General features: G+C 35.3%; 1 protein-coding gene across 4 annotated transcripts in view; it reads left to right on the top strand.

Annotated features, from left to right (window-relative positions):
• ERO1B (endoplasmic reticulum oxidoreductase 1 beta) overlaps positions 1–15,421 on the top strand; it is a 64,760-nt gene that overhangs the window by 28,877 nt on the left and 20,462 nt on the right. For all 4 annotated transcript variants that reach the window (XM_079106886.1, XM_079106888.1, XM_079106887.1 and 1 more), the window contains exons 6-12: positions 3,646–3,719; positions 7,019–7,139; positions 7,238–7,284; positions 9,836–9,847; positions 12,074–12,100; positions 14,905–14,997; positions 15,122–15,368. In XM_079106886.1, the coding sequence (XP_078963012.1) occupies positions 3,646–3,719; positions 7,019–7,139; positions 7,238–7,284; positions 9,836–9,847; positions 12,074–12,100; positions 14,905–14,997; positions 15,122–15,368 (621 nt within the window). The remainder of the gene's footprint in view (positions 1–3,645; positions 3,720–7,018; positions 7,140–7,237; positions 7,285–9,835; positions 9,848–12,073; positions 12,101–14,904; positions 14,998–15,121; positions 15,369–15,421) is intronic.

Genomic DNA, 15,421 nt, shown 5'->3' with positions numbered 1-15,421 from the left:
TCAATTCACAATAGCCAGATGGTGGAACTAACCTTGATGCCCTTTGATAGATGAATGGATAAAGAAACCATGGTATATATACACAATGTAATATTACTCAGCCGTAAAGAAGAATAAAATTATGGCATTTGCTGGTAAATGGATGAAGTTGGAAAATATCATGTTAAGTGAAATAAGGCCAAACCCAAAAAACCAAAGCCAAATGTTTTCTCTGATAAGTGGATGATGATATATAACGAGTGGGGGTGGGGAGGGAAGAGAAGAATGAAGGAACTTTGGATGGTATAGAGGAAAATGGGAGGGGGTGGGGGATGGAAAGTTAGTAGAATGAAACAATATTACCCTATGTATATTTATGATTACATGAATGGTGTGAATCTACATTGTGTACAACCATAGAAATGAAAAGTTGTACCCCATTTGTGTACAATGAATCGAAATACAGTCTGTAAAAATTTTAAAAAGTTAATTAAAAATAAATAAATAAATACCAAAAAAAAAAAGGATTAAAAAAAATTCAAGAGATGGAGGCAGAGAGAGAGAGGGGTGGAGATCTTGTAGAGCCTAGAGGGCACTTGTAAGGAATACTGCTTTTGTAGAAGTGGAAACAAAGGTGACCGAAGCATCTTAAGCACTGGAATTAGGGTGTGTGTTCAGGGAGCCCCAGGCCTGGTTGTGAGATATTGTAGCAATCCAAATAAGATCTGTGGTGGTTAGACAGGTGACGGCAGTGGAAGTCACGGAAAGCGTCAGATTCTGACACATTTGAAGATAGAGCTGACAGTCTTTGCTGAAGGATCAGGTATGGAGTATGAAAAAGGAGCTATAGGGATGACTGAGATTTGCAGCTGACACCTGCAGGAGGAACGAGGCTGACGGAACCTTGACTCGGTAGGTTTGAGCTCCCTGTAAGACATCCAGTTGGAGCAGTTGGATATACAAGTCTGAATTAGGGGAGGGGTCTGGGAGTCAGCCAGTGAATTTGTGGTATTTAATAGCTGTAAACCTGAACAAGATCTTAAGGAGTGAGTGTGAAGAGATGACCTAAGGTCTAAGTTCCTTGCAATATTTTGAGGAGAATTTGCTGTTTGTATTCTTCATCATTGTTTGTCAATTGAGGGAGTTGGATCTTTAACTTAATACTTATTTGTGGACATATAATGTAGAAATAATCCTTTGTTATCTTTTAATTTTGCTTATAGGTTTTTGCTGGAGTTACTGGTTTTTTAAAAATTTATAATACACAATAAAATATAAGTGTAAAGTTCAGTTTTATCTCACAAAGTAAACCCACCTCTGTAGCTATCATCCAGAACAATATACTTACTACCCAGAAGATTTTCATGGGTACCTTCCTAGCTGTTATCACCTTCCAAAATTAACCATGATTTTGAGTTACATCGTTAGAAATTGGTTTAGCCTGTTGATATAAATGGAATAATATGGAACATACTCTTTTGTGTTCACCTTGTTAAATTTAACATGTCTGTGAGAGTCATGTTTTTTTAATATTAGTTGTTGATGGACCTTTATTTTATTTACTTGTTTATATGTGGTGCTGAGAATCAAACCCAGTGCCTGACACATACTAGGCATGTGCTCTACCACTGAGCCACAACCACAGCACAGAGATTCATGTTCTTGAGCATAGAAAATTTAATTTTTTGTTGATATATTGTATTCTGTAGTATTTCCATCCTACTGTTGATACCTTGGTGTTTTCTGCTAAGGGAACATTTCACAAACATTTTAGTGCACGTGTACATTTCTAGGGGAATATCCCTAGTAGTGAAATTATTGCCAAGTGACTTTCCAAAATTGCTGTAGCAAGTTATGTTGCTACTAGCAGTGTATAAAAGTTGTTAGTTCCACATCTTCTCCAACAGTTGGTAGTATAATTTTTAAATAGCTTTATTTTGAGGTATAATTGTCATATAATGCACTGCACTATGGAAAGCACACCGTTTGATTTGATGGGTGTATACTCAGAAAACATCATCACAGTTAAGACTGCCTTATCATATCTATTCCCCTGTCTTCCCACTTCCTGGTTTCTCATGCTGCTTTTTAATTTTTATCCCTTTCCTTCTCTAACTACTTGTTTCCCAATTGAAAACTGTGACTGTAACTCAGAGCAACATCTTTATTGAAGCATTGGGTTAAGCCCAAGAAAGTCTTATGTAAATAGCTTTGCATCCATCCCCAAACTGTCTTTTTGAAAAGCTGTAGTAGGTGACCTCTGGTCCTTTCTAGATCATGTATAAACCACACTGGGAAAGCTCTGTTAACTTTAGATGAATATTCAGTTCTTTTCCACTAAAATGTCTTAGGCAAGTATTAGATTGAAATACTTAGGAAAGCCTTATCAAATAACAGTGCCTAAAGAAAAAAGTTCTTCCGAGTCCCTGATATTGTTAACCAGAAAAAAAGGAATTGACTTCTTATTTTCAATATAAGATTTATCTTACTAAACAACGATAGTTGTCATTTTAGATCTTAGGCATTCTTGTTTGTGGTGTCATATTTCAACTGAATCAGCTATGATACAAATGTTTCCATTAATTTGTTAATGATTCCCATTGAAAAAATATCCTATGGTAAATTGAATTGAAAAATTACATAGTGCAACCAACCTTAAACTCTTCATTGTAGCGGTTATGTAGCAGTTTCTCAAGTGCAAAATCAGTTCTTGGCTGTGATAACATTACACATTAAACATTATCTGATTTATACTTTATACATATTTTTTACCTTTTTTTTCCCTTTGTGTAGTGAATAAAGAAGGGCAGCAACATAATGCTTCTTTGATAGATGTTGCCATCATGTGTTCAAGACAGAGACCTGAATATAGATAAAAATGAATGTAGGTCAAAGTTAGTTAGAATTAATGAAGTTGTTCGTGTTCAGTTCCTCAAGTTAGAAATCTTTACCGTGGATTTTCTAAATGAGAGGTAGGATGTAAAATGAGTGATAACTCCATGAAGAAGGTGACTTTGGTGTAACTAGTGAGATACTACATTAGATGGAGAGTTGTAGAAATAGTATTTTGGATTCTATCAGTATAGAAGCAATTCAATTTCAATTTTAAAAATTCAGAAAGTAAATGTGATTCCTACTTAAGAAAAAACATAAACATTACTATAATTTCTAAGTCATTTGAAAAAGGCAGCTTGTTTGCATTTATAAGTTTTATGTATTTATAAATTAAGTTTTAGTCAAAATTATTATTTTAATGGTATGAGAGATTGAACTCAGGGTGCTGTACCACTGAGCTATATCCCCAGCCCTTTTTTTAAATTTTAAGACAGGGTCTTGCTAAGTTGCCCAGGCTGCCTTTGATTTGCATCCTCCTGAGTTGCTTGGGTTACAGACATGCATGCACCACTGTGCCTGCCTCAAAATTATTTTTGAGCTAGGGATAATAATTGTTTTAGTGTAGTTAAGAAATATAAATCACTTGTGAAATTACTGTATCTGTTTTTTATATAACTTGTTTTCATTATTTGTGTGACCACTAATAATGAAATTTGAAATTCATCTAATAAAAAAGTACCTTAGATGATTATTTTAATTACACTGGAATACATCGTTAGAACTTTTAATCCCAAATTGAATCGTTTTTCTTTTTATTCCTCTTTCCCATAGTAATCAAAGCAAAGAAGCTTTCATTGACTGGGCAAGATATGATGATTCACAGGATCACTTTTGTGAACTTGATGGTAATAAAAAAATTTGTAATTAACTTTAACCTTTTTAGTAAGACATTTAAATAAAAATATAATCTGAGTTACAGCTTAAACACTGAAGTTTGCTATATAGAACTTATTTATAACAGCATACATGGAGAACCTATGTTCCTGGTATTAAGTGCCTTAAATACTTTTGTCTTTATAGCTAGCTTAATGGGTATAAATTATTTTGTATCTGAGAAAACTGAGTCTTGAAAAGAGTAAACGGGCTGAGGTTGTGGCTCAGTGTAGAGTGCTTGTCTAGCACATGTGAGGTACTAGGTTTGATCCTCAGCACCACATTAAAAAAATAAAGTCATGTCCATCTACAACTAAAAAAAATTTTAAAAAGGACTAAATAACTTGCCCCAAATCATACCAGCAAGAGGCTGAGGCAGAATTCAGTCCTCTGAATTCAAAATCTGTGTTCTCTCCATTACAACACACCATGTCCCATGGATCTTCATTTGAAGACACTTGATTATATAGGTCTGAGAACATATTATAAAAATGTTTACACTGCCTTTTGCTGGAGGTTTCAACAAACTCATATAAAGATGCCCTCCAATATTGGGAGGGTGATAATTGAATTTCCCCACAGTAGGTCTCTTTCCAAGAGTCTGCTGGAAAATACATAGACAGGATGCTGTCCCACAGGGTAACTACCACTTCGAAGGTAACTGCAGTGATTCAGAACTTTTGATCCATAGGATATTTCCATAGAACTGTGCTTTGTAGACTGAAATCATTCATTTGGCCTCTTTTCACCTTTTACCTTGGTATTGTGAAATTTTTGGTGGCAGGCAAGAATTGGGTTCAAGCATGCACAGTTGGAAATGGATAGAAGTTTTTCTGAATTCTTCAAAGATCTAAAGTAATCATGCCACTTTCTAAATGTTTAAAAAGGGTTCACAGGTAGAACTGTGCTATGGGTCTACATTACAATGAAGTGTGTTTCAGTGGCTTCTACTATAGGATGGTGAATCGAGAAGAATAATGGGAGGTGGAATGTTATGGTTTATATCATCTCAGCAGAGAAATTTAAAAGAAATATCTGAGAGATTTCTCTGTATACCAGTGTATACATACAAATGAGCAATTAGGAAATAATCTCCATTATGATACTTATAGAGCAAGACATTATGTCTATATTAAGTACTCATATCACTGCTTATTTTATTTACTCTTTTGTTGTTGCTCTAATTATATTTGAGTGTTTAATACTATAATCACTTCTTTCCAATTTATCATTTTACCTCTTTGATTAAAATAATTTAATCATGATTATTCAATAGGTTTTCTGACTAATCATTTTCGTGAATATATATATTATTTTTATAGTAAATTGGATTTTTAAAATGTTTTTTAGCTGTAGATGGACACCGTAACTGTATTTTGTTTTTTTTATATGGTGCTGAGGATCAAACCCAGTATCTCACACATGCCAGGCAAGCGCTTAACCATTGATCTACAGACCCAGACCCTAAATTGGGTTATTTCATAAAAATGCTGCTTAGTTGGGACTGGGGTTGTGGCTCAGGGGTGGAGCACTTGCCTCACATGTGTGAAGCACTGGGTTCGATTCTCAGCACCACCTAAAAATAAATAAAGGTCCATCAACAACTAAAAAAAAAAAAATTAAAATTAAAACAAAAATACTACTTAGTTGCAAGGATTATTTGCATAAATAAGTTTGTGCTAGATTTCCCATCAGTAATATAAATGTTAACTATTTTTTTAAATATTAGTTTTTTAATTGTTAAAATGGAAGCGATGTCTTAGAACTTATATAAAACCACTTTAAGATTTTTAGGATTATATATTTAAAATAGGAATTTTTATATTTTATGTAATTCATATACATATAAAACCATGCTATTTACTAATTGGGTTGCTACTACTCTTTGGAATAGTAATGTTCATCTGTTTCCCACTGATTTATACTGATAATTTTTATTACAGTCAGTGAAACTTGAGAATTATTGTTTAGTTATTCCTGTTATCTAAATTCAGTGTATTAAAATTAAACTATGAAGAAAATTTACCCTATTTTATTAGGAAAAATATCCATGTTTGTGTTCTTTACTGTTTTGTTGTTGTTGTCTCCATTTGAATGGAAGATGATCTCTAAAGATCAAATAGTTTTTAAATAATTTGGCAGTTTAATATCCACTAAGGTAAACTGCTCTTCCTCTCCTACTCTATTTTTGCTATTGTCTTTATTCATGGCTTGACTCTTCTTTGGTTAGTGTTTCTGCTCAAATGTCAAAGAAGACTTCTCTCATGTCTGACAGAATAGTAACCATGATCACTCTGACTCTCTGCACTTATGGTTTCCATCCATCCATCCCCACCACTGACAAACACCTGATGGTATATGTCCTGTGGGTTCATGGTCCTTTCCAACTAGATTGTAAGTTGCTCTAGGGCTTCATCTTGCTGGTTCACTGCTAGTGCCAAGAACAGTGCCTGGACTGGTAGGTGCTTAATAAATATTTGTTGAATGAAGTAATAGGTTCATAAATTGTCTAAATGGCATGATTTTACATTTTAGTAGTGTTTTACTAGTTAAAAAAAAAACTAGAGTATTGCTCTATGAGTAATCAGATTTGAATCACAAAGTTATTGAGCCAATTGCTTTATAAGTCCCATGTAGACTCTAGAGTAGCAGGAAGGTTTTTGTTTTTTGTTTGAATAGCATCAGAAATTGAAACCCAGGGATGCTCTACCATTGAGCTCCATCTTCAGCCTTTATTAATTTTCTGTTTTTGAGACAGGGTTTCACTAAGTTGCCAATGCTGGCCTTAAATTTATGATCCTTCTGCCTCAGCCTTCTGAAGAGCCAGGATTATAGGCATGTGCCATTGCACTCAGGGAAATCTGTATTTTTAATATAAAATGTCTTAAATCAATGTTTCCAAGTCCATGTTAGTTGGGTATATACTTAGAGAAGAAGACATAAATAATAAAACCGGTTATGGTTCTGTTAGATCTTTTCATTCCTAGGTGGCTAAAACTAATAAGGTAAAGGATGTTACTTTTCTTAAGAGCACTGAGTATCCAAAGGAAAGGAAGAAATTGCTTTTTCCTTTCAGGTAATTTGTCCAAGTTTTACAAATGCTGGGTCAAGTACAGTTACATGTGTGCAAACCACTCTACCATGTAGGTTGGGAATTACTTGAAAAGCATAGCATTTTCCCAGCTCTTGCGTAGTTCTGTTTGCTTTATAATGCTGAATTCTAGGCAAGTGCTGAGATATGGATGACTTTTATGAATCGTTTCTCGTTCAGATGAGAGATCTCCTGCTGCCCAGTATGTGGATCTGTTGCTGAACCCAGAGCGTTACACTGGCTATAAGGGTTCCTCGGCGTGGAGAGTGTGGAACAGCATCTATGAAGAGAACTGTTTCAAGTAACAGGGAGGGGGGAAGAGGAAATAATTATTTCTGTTGGAAAAGATTATGTATCAAAGTCAAACCATTTTATGATTTGGGTTTTGTGTTTTTTTAGGCCTAGATCTGTTTATCGGCCTTTAAATCCTCTGGCCCCAAGTCGAGGTGGGTTTTTATACATTTTCATGCTTTTAAAGATTGTTTATAAAGTGTCTTCATAACTATATAAGTAAAGATTTTCAACTGTTTTATATTTTTGTTAACTTGAATGATTAACAAAAGTGTGAGATTATTTTGTAGGTAAGTTTTAAGATTCCTATACATGTCTTCTATAATTACTGTCATTTTTTGAGTGCCTGCTATGGGTCAATCCTAAAATAGAAACTTTATATAGAATAAATTAGAATATGTGAATGATCCACATATGCCAGAGCTTTCCTGGGAAACTTTTAAAAATTCAAATGCTCTGTAGTAGTGAAGTTTAGAAGCCTTGGGACTAGGATCTAGGTGTCTATGTTTTATAAACTCTCCAGATGGTTCCAGGGTGCAGCTCAGTTTCAGAACCAGTGGCCCATCACAGTGCTTCTCAAGCCTCCGTGTGTGTGCAGATTCCCTGGGAGCCTGGTTTATGAGCAGACTCTGCTGCTGTAAGCCTGTGGTGGGGTGCAGGGTCCTGAGGAACTCCCATGCACTGCCTGGGATACTGACCCCCCAACACACTTTGAACAGGAAGAGGAAGAGTCAAGGCACTCAGACTGCGTTCAGCAGTGCTCTAGGCCTTCGTCCTATAAAGTAGCCTGTTGCCACATGGACCACATGAAATGTGGCCAGTGTGAAACTAAATTGTAAATTTTGTTTACTTTCAATTCATTCAAATATAAAAACTGAGATGGTGTAAGATATTGTTGCCACTAACACAGCTTCTTGGTAGATGGTTTCAGCAGGTAACGTCAGTGCAGTGCCAGGTTCACTTTTCATTTTGAAAAATGTGACTGTTGGAAAAGCTTGAGGTGTGATGCTTTGACAGCATCATCAAAGTCGGCTGGGATGTGCTCATTCTGTCCTCAGGAACCAAACCCTAGGAGCAAGCCTGTTACTAACCTGCCAGTCTGATATTTTCTTTAGACCAGGATTAAGAAATTGAATTTTCTAGTCTAGATTTGTATCTTTTAGCCTTTCTGAGGGCCAGATAGATTTGGAAGAATTGAGTGCATTGGCTGCTGGTAGATGCTGTCAAAATTTGGGGAATGTTCTCCACATTTATTCTGAACTGCCTGGAGAAGGAAATTGGACCTTGAAAAAGGCATGGCTTCTTACTCTGTACTGCTTTTGCCTTGGAACTTTTCTCTTTCAACCTAAAGGTTTTAATTATATAAAATTTTATAAAAATTGAAACAACATAGAAGTTATGTTGAGTGAAATGGAAAGCCTCCTCCCCTATTTTCTGTTCCACAGTAGAGTTTGGGAGGAATTCTTCCAACCTTCTCCATGGTTATCTTTTCTACTTTTAAAGCCAAAAATAAAATAATTCACTTAAAACCACCAAGTACTAAGAAACTCATTTCATGTTATGGTAAATCAGACATGAAACTGCTGGAAAAGAAGAGAGGAAGGATACATTAGACAGAGGAGGAGAAAAGAAGGAAAAAGTATAAAAGAAGAAAGCTAGGCCAGAGGAGAGGCAAGGCTCCAGCTGCCACAGCTTTTATGAAACAGCTCCACGGCTCATGGGTCCTGGGAGAAAGCTGTCTCCACTGGAATGCTACCGGAGAGCTCTTCAGCCTTCTCAGCTCTATTTTTCTGCACCATTCCTGAGTTGTAACAGCTAGGCTTCTACAACTGTTTTTCTAAAAAATTTTGAGCACAAGAACATTTTTCCCCCAAAAATGAAGTGTTCCTTCAGGGACCCTTAGATGAAGCTGGCACAGATGATCTGTGGCGCTGAGTTCTCAGCCTCCTGGTCCTTTCCTGCCTCTCAGCACCCTGGGGCAGCCCTCCCCTGATGCTTACATGCAGGGCTGTGCTAGAGAGCAGTAGTCAGAGAGAAGCATAGCAGCTTGGAAACACATATTCAGAGAAGTTGTGTGCACGTGGTTGAAGGATTGTATATCCTTGTTATTACTGAAACTAGTGTTCTTTATGGTTGTTGCTTTCTAATGTCTTATTTTTTTGCATAAAACATGGAAATCTTTAACTTGTACTCTTATTAAGAAGCCAAGTTTCGCTGGGGTTGTGACTCAGTGGTAGAGTGCTCACCTTAGCATGTGTGAGGCACGAAGTTTGATACTCAGCACTGCAAATAAATAAATAATAAGTAAAATAAAGGTCCATTGACAACTAAAATATTTAAAAAAAAAAAAAAGAGCTTTTCTCTTGTTTTCTGTCTCCTACTCACTTACTTTCTCTCTCCTCCTCGCTTTTCCACTCTCTTTAGTGCACGCCCTTTCTCTTTCCCTTCTTTTCCTCTCATTTTCTCTCTTACCCTGCAGGGAGACACTCTGTTTGCTTAATAAACTCCATTATGTGATTTCCAAAAAAAAAAAAAAAAAAAAAAAAAAAAGCCATGTTTCAGAATGACTTAGCACTGACCAAGGTTTAAGATATAAGGAATGGTTTAACAAATAAGAAGTTTTAATCTTATATTAAAATAAATAGGATTCATTCTGGAATCTGAACTATTGAAGACATTTTCTGAAATTTTCATTTTCTTTTTTAGGTGAAGATGATGGTGAGTTGAAACTCCTGTGTTTTATATTGACTCCAAGAATAGAAGAAATGTTTTCAATTGTCAAAATTGGATTTTTTCCTCTTTTAATTCAAAAGAAAATGTAGATCCTTTTTTCCCCCCTCAGAAAATAGTTACCAGTGACTGAAAACAAGATTATTTCTTAATAAAGTTATTCTGTTAAAAAAAAAAAATATATATATATATATATAAAGACCATGTTATCTAAGTGTATGATACAGAAAGTGGCTTCACTTTCAGAATTTCCCATTTTCTGGTTATTAAAATCTATTTGAATATATTCTGAGGAAATGAAGTAAAGTTAACATAGTTTTACTGATAATATAGTACCTCTCTATTTTCTTCCTGACTTTGAACTTTATAACGTGAGTTCTGAATGTAACACTTGGCAACATTTGCTTACTTCAGGTGACTGAATGAACATCCATTATAAGGTACCCCAAACAGCTGAGGTAGTGAGTTGAAAATTTCCTTATCTGTGATCAAAGGCACTGCAGTAGGCACTGGGCAGGATAGGAGATGGGCAGAACACTGGGCCTTCCCTTGGGAGCTGACATGCACAGGAAGAATAATATGCACTCTGCTTAATAATGAAACCAAGGGAAGAAGCGCGTGGTACCTGCTGTAAGCAGAAGGTGGTGCAGCTCCTCAGGTGAAACACATTGCATGCTGCTGGAATGAAATGGAAACACTTACTGATGGTGGTGGCTTTGATATGAATTTTAAATAAAGGAACAGATTTGGGCTAGTAGTATTGGACAGTACAAGCTTGGAGGAAGTAGCATGAACCTACGAGGAGAGCATGAAAGAGTCAAAAAGCCTGTTGGGAGACAAGAAGACCACCCTGTTAGCAGTGGGAAAAACTATGTTATTGGTCCTTTAAAGTGCTGGATTGAGGCCAAATTATTGAAGGCAGAGATTTATCTTGTAGAATTGAGGTTTTTTTGAATAAACAACAACAGTTAAATGAATCACTCTGTAGAGAGATGTCTGTAAGGTTTTAAAACTCAGGAGGCAAAGGAAGTCACATCATGGAATTTATCTCCTAGACCCCGTACCCACCTCCTCTGTATGTTGGGTTTTCTGTCACTCTTACGTCAATTGAAAAAAAAAAAAAAAAAAAAAAAGGATTAGAAATTTAGGAAGTACAGTAACAATTTTCTTTTTCTTGACTGCCATGTTTGTTTGTTTTCTTACCCAGAACAATATTGGGCCAGGAATAATTTTTTTAATTGACAAAATTATATACATTTATTATATCCAGCATGGTGTTTTGAAGTGTGTATACATTGTAGAATGGCTAAAATAGTCTAAGTACTACACATATTTCCTCAATTATTTTTAAGTGGCAACACTTAAAATCCTCTCAGCAGATTTTAAGAATATGATACATTGATATTAACTGTAGTCACCATGTTGTACAGTAGATCTCTTGCACTTATTCCTACTCTCTGAATTTTTGTGTGCTTTGCTATTCTCAACCCCAGAAACAGATACTATGACGTTAATACACAGGTTAGTCAAGTTCCTTTCTAGTCTGTACACTTGCTTTTCTGAAGAATTATATTGAAAATTAAGGGTTTTTAAAATTATTCCTTGAAACTTCATCTTAGATAATTAAGGAAATATATCTAGGTTTATTGGCATAGGAAAAATGAAGTAATTAGTAACTTGATTTTTGTATCCAATTCATTTTTTTCTGGAATTTAAAAAATGTGCTGTGATTGTTTTCATTAAGAACAAACTTAAGATTTTTAATTGTTTTATCCCCTATGCTTGTGGATATTTAAACTTTGGATGAATTAAGATTTACTTAATATTGAGACTGAAATGTTTTCTCAGACATTTTAATAATCAGAATATCATTTATAAGAACATTCTCTAGGGGCTAGGGTTGTAGCTCAGTGGTAGAGTGCTTATGTGAGTCACTGAGTTCGATGCTCAGCACCACATGAAAATAAGTAAAAGGTATCATATTCATCTACAACTAAAAATAATTTTTAAAAAAGAACATTTTTCCAGAGTTACTTAAATTACTTATGGGCTTTATTTTCTAGAACCATATGCCTATTTTTTCATTTCACCCAAATCAGTAGACATTAGAGATAACTGTTTAATCTCTCATAAGTATTTTATAGACCTAATTCATTCTAGTTTATAAATGAACTTTTAAAATATTTTAACCCAATTCTCTCTCTCTCTGTCTAGGAGAATCATTCTATACATGGCTAGAAGGTAAACTTAATGTCTGTTTTTTAAGTTTACTGACTTTTTGTTTCTTTAAGTTTTAAGATTTTATTACCTAGACAACAAATTTTGACAGTGTTAAAAAGAAATTAGCTTATGTTTTTAGGTTATATTTGGGGATAAAATTATATGAAAAGCTTGAGGATATTGGTCAGCCAAAAACCAGTGGGTGAATACACAGGCCAGATACTGTCATTAGGTTTCCATAACTGTTCCCTAGTCTTATTCATTCTGTATGTAGTGCTCATCTGAACTATTTTTCTAGTAATCAGTAAGCAAATCTGTTTTTAAAGTAGAGACATTCACCTTGGAATTTGTAAAATGAGGGGAGATATATTGAATTAAGAAAGTTCTGAACATGTTCACCCATGTTAATATAGTCCAAATTTGTCTAATTTAAAGATGAAGCATTATAGATCCCAGTGCATTAGATGCTTGGTATTCCTTTATTTTCTGTAATGAAATATAAAATGTTACAATAGAAAGCTGAAATGTCCTTCCCTCCCCCAAAAGCATAGGCAGAGGTTTATTCAGGTAAGTAGGTATATATTCAAGGGGGGAGGAGGAGAAGGTGGTGGCAGTCTCAAAAGAGAGATGCCTTTGGGGTAAAGCAAGGAATACACACTCAAGGGAGGAGCAGGCTCTCCCAAGAGGAAGAGACAGCAGCCTGTCCTTGTGAAGTGAACTTAAAATTTGATCATTTTGCTACTCAATAACAGATTTGATGAAAATTTTCATTTTCATGCTATATTAAATCTATTCATATTGTATGTCGTTAAATCTATTTGTAGTTTGTATCCCTTGCTATTATAACATTCAAAACTAACCTTATATTTTTAGGAGGAAGCTGCATAGCAGAACTTAATTTCTACCTTTTGGTTTCCATCCAGGACAATTTAAGTATTCTAGCAAGAATTCTGAATTAGAGAATGTGATCTGAAAAGAATTTTTTTCCTGTTTGAGGCTCTTTGCTTCAGAGTCCTCTATGGTAGGGCACAAAAAATTGATGATCTGAAAGATCTTGACAAGATACAAAGTAACCTACATAGAGATTGTTAAATTGAGAAAATTTGCCCAGTCTGTAAATGAGACTATACCTTCCTTTCCAGTGTTGAAGCTCATCTCCCCCTGGAGAAAAGGGTATTAACAAAATAAAACAAAGCAACAAACCCTGTTGGGTGGTGAAAAGGGGAAAAGGCTAGTTGCTCTGCATCCACTGGATTCTTAAAACATTTTCATATAATAAAAAAAAAACTTATAAAGAAATATTCTCCTAAATTTTTTCTTCTTTTATTGTGGTACGATACAACATGAAATTTACTATCTTAACCTTTCTTACTTTATTTTTGTTGCTGGGGATCAAACCCAGGGCCTTAGGCAGGCAAAGCACATTCTCTGCTACTGAGCTACATCCCCAGTCCATCTTAACCATTTTAAAGTTCACTGTTCAGTGGCATTAAGTGTACTCACAATATATGTTACTCTCATTGTAAGAGAAAAGTCTTAAAATGTAGGATAGGATGGTGGGATTATCTTGATCTCAATAAATTTTGAGCAAAAGCCTGGGTGGGTCAGTAAAAAAAAATCTTCCATTACATTGCTGAACTCCATCTGATAGGACTCTGCTTATATATCAGATAGTCAACATACATTTTTTTTAATTAGTTGAAATTTCTGGATGTCTGTTTTCTGAGTTCAAGTGTTATAAGTGGAATATTTAATCAGCTGGAGAGTTTTAGGGCAAAGGGTTGATAAGACCCTCTTCTCCACTACCAAGTAAGTTCAAAGAAAAAACATGAGGAGGGAAGGGACATGGGAAAACTGTTATTGTTAAGTTAAAGCAGTGACTTCATCATGCTGTTGGCTCAGTAAATTCTTAGCCTTAGTCATAGAAACCTGTGCTCTTGCCTTCTGGGAGCTTGCCAGCCGCATCCTTAGAGTTTGCAGCTACAGGAGCCCAGACCTTTTCTCTTACTCTGCATTAAGTTCTTATCATATTCAGTTAACTCTATTCTAAAGCCAAATCTTATGTTATCTTCCAGTAAGAGAACCTCAATCTAATTGTTTATAAATTACTTCTTGATTTATTTTTAATGTCATCGAATCTTAACTTTAAAAAAAATTCCATGTAAATGGAACCACCATTTGACCCTGTTATCCCCTTCTTCGACATAATACCCAGAGGACTTAAAATCAGCATACTACAGTGATGCAGCCACATCAATGCTTAAAGCAGCTCAATTCACAATAGCTAAGCTATGAAACCAACCTAGCTCATCAACAGATGAGTGGATAAGGAAAATGTGGAATATATACACAGTAGAATATTAGTCATAAAGAAGAATGAAATTATGGCATTTGCCAAGAAATGGATGGAACTGGAGAATATCATGGTAAGTGAAATGAGCCAATCCCAAAAAACCAAAGGCCAAATGTTCTCTCTGATATGTGGATGCTAACACACAGTAAGAGGGTGGGGAGAGTAGAAGTTCATTGGATTACATAAAGTGGAAGGGAGGGCGAATGGGAATAGTAAAGACAGTAGAATGAATCAGGCATTACTTTCCTATGTTCATATATGAATACGCGACCAGTGAAACTCCATACCACGTACAACCACAAGAATGGGAAGTTATACTCCATCTATGTATGATATGTCAGAATACATTCTACTGTTACGTATAACTGAAAAGAACAGATGTTTTTAAAAGTCCGTGTACTGAATCTCATTGATTCAAATATTTCTGTTATCTAAATGGGCATGATTTATTTTTCGATATTTTTCTGAATAGGTTTGTGTCTGGAGAAGAGAGTCTTCTATAAACTTATATCAGGACTTCATGCCAGTATCAATTTACATCTATGTGCAAATTATCTTTTGGAAGGTAATTAGATTTTTAAGTGGAGGTTTTGCCTTCTATTAGTGTAAAGGTTATTGGGGAAAATAATTCTTTAGAACAGAACGTCCTCTTTACTAAAAGAAAGTAATGCATTTCTCTTTCTTTTTAGAAACCTGGGGTACACCTAGCTGGGGACCTAATATCAAAGAATTTAAACGCCGCTTTGACCCTGTGGAAACAAAGGGAGAAGGTCCAAGGAGACTGAAGAATCTGTACTTTTTATACTTGATTGAGCTTCGAGCTTTATCAAAGGTGGCCCCCTATTTTGAGCGCTCGATCGTTGATCTTTACACTGGAAATACAGAAGATGATGCCGACACCAAGACCCTTCTACTGAGTATATTTCAAGATACCAAGTAAGAAGCCTGAACTCTGTTCAGATGAGGTGGTTCTTGAAGGGCAATAAAAA

This window comes from Sciurus vulgaris (genome assembly GCF_902686455.1).
Source record: "Sciurus vulgaris genome assembly, chromosome: 12".
NCBI lineage: Eukaryota > Metazoa > Chordata > Mammalia > Rodentia > Sciuridae > Sciurus > Sciurus vulgaris.
The sequence above is the reverse complement of the archived record's forward strand: the minus strand, read 5'-3'. Positions and strand labels throughout refer to the sequence as shown.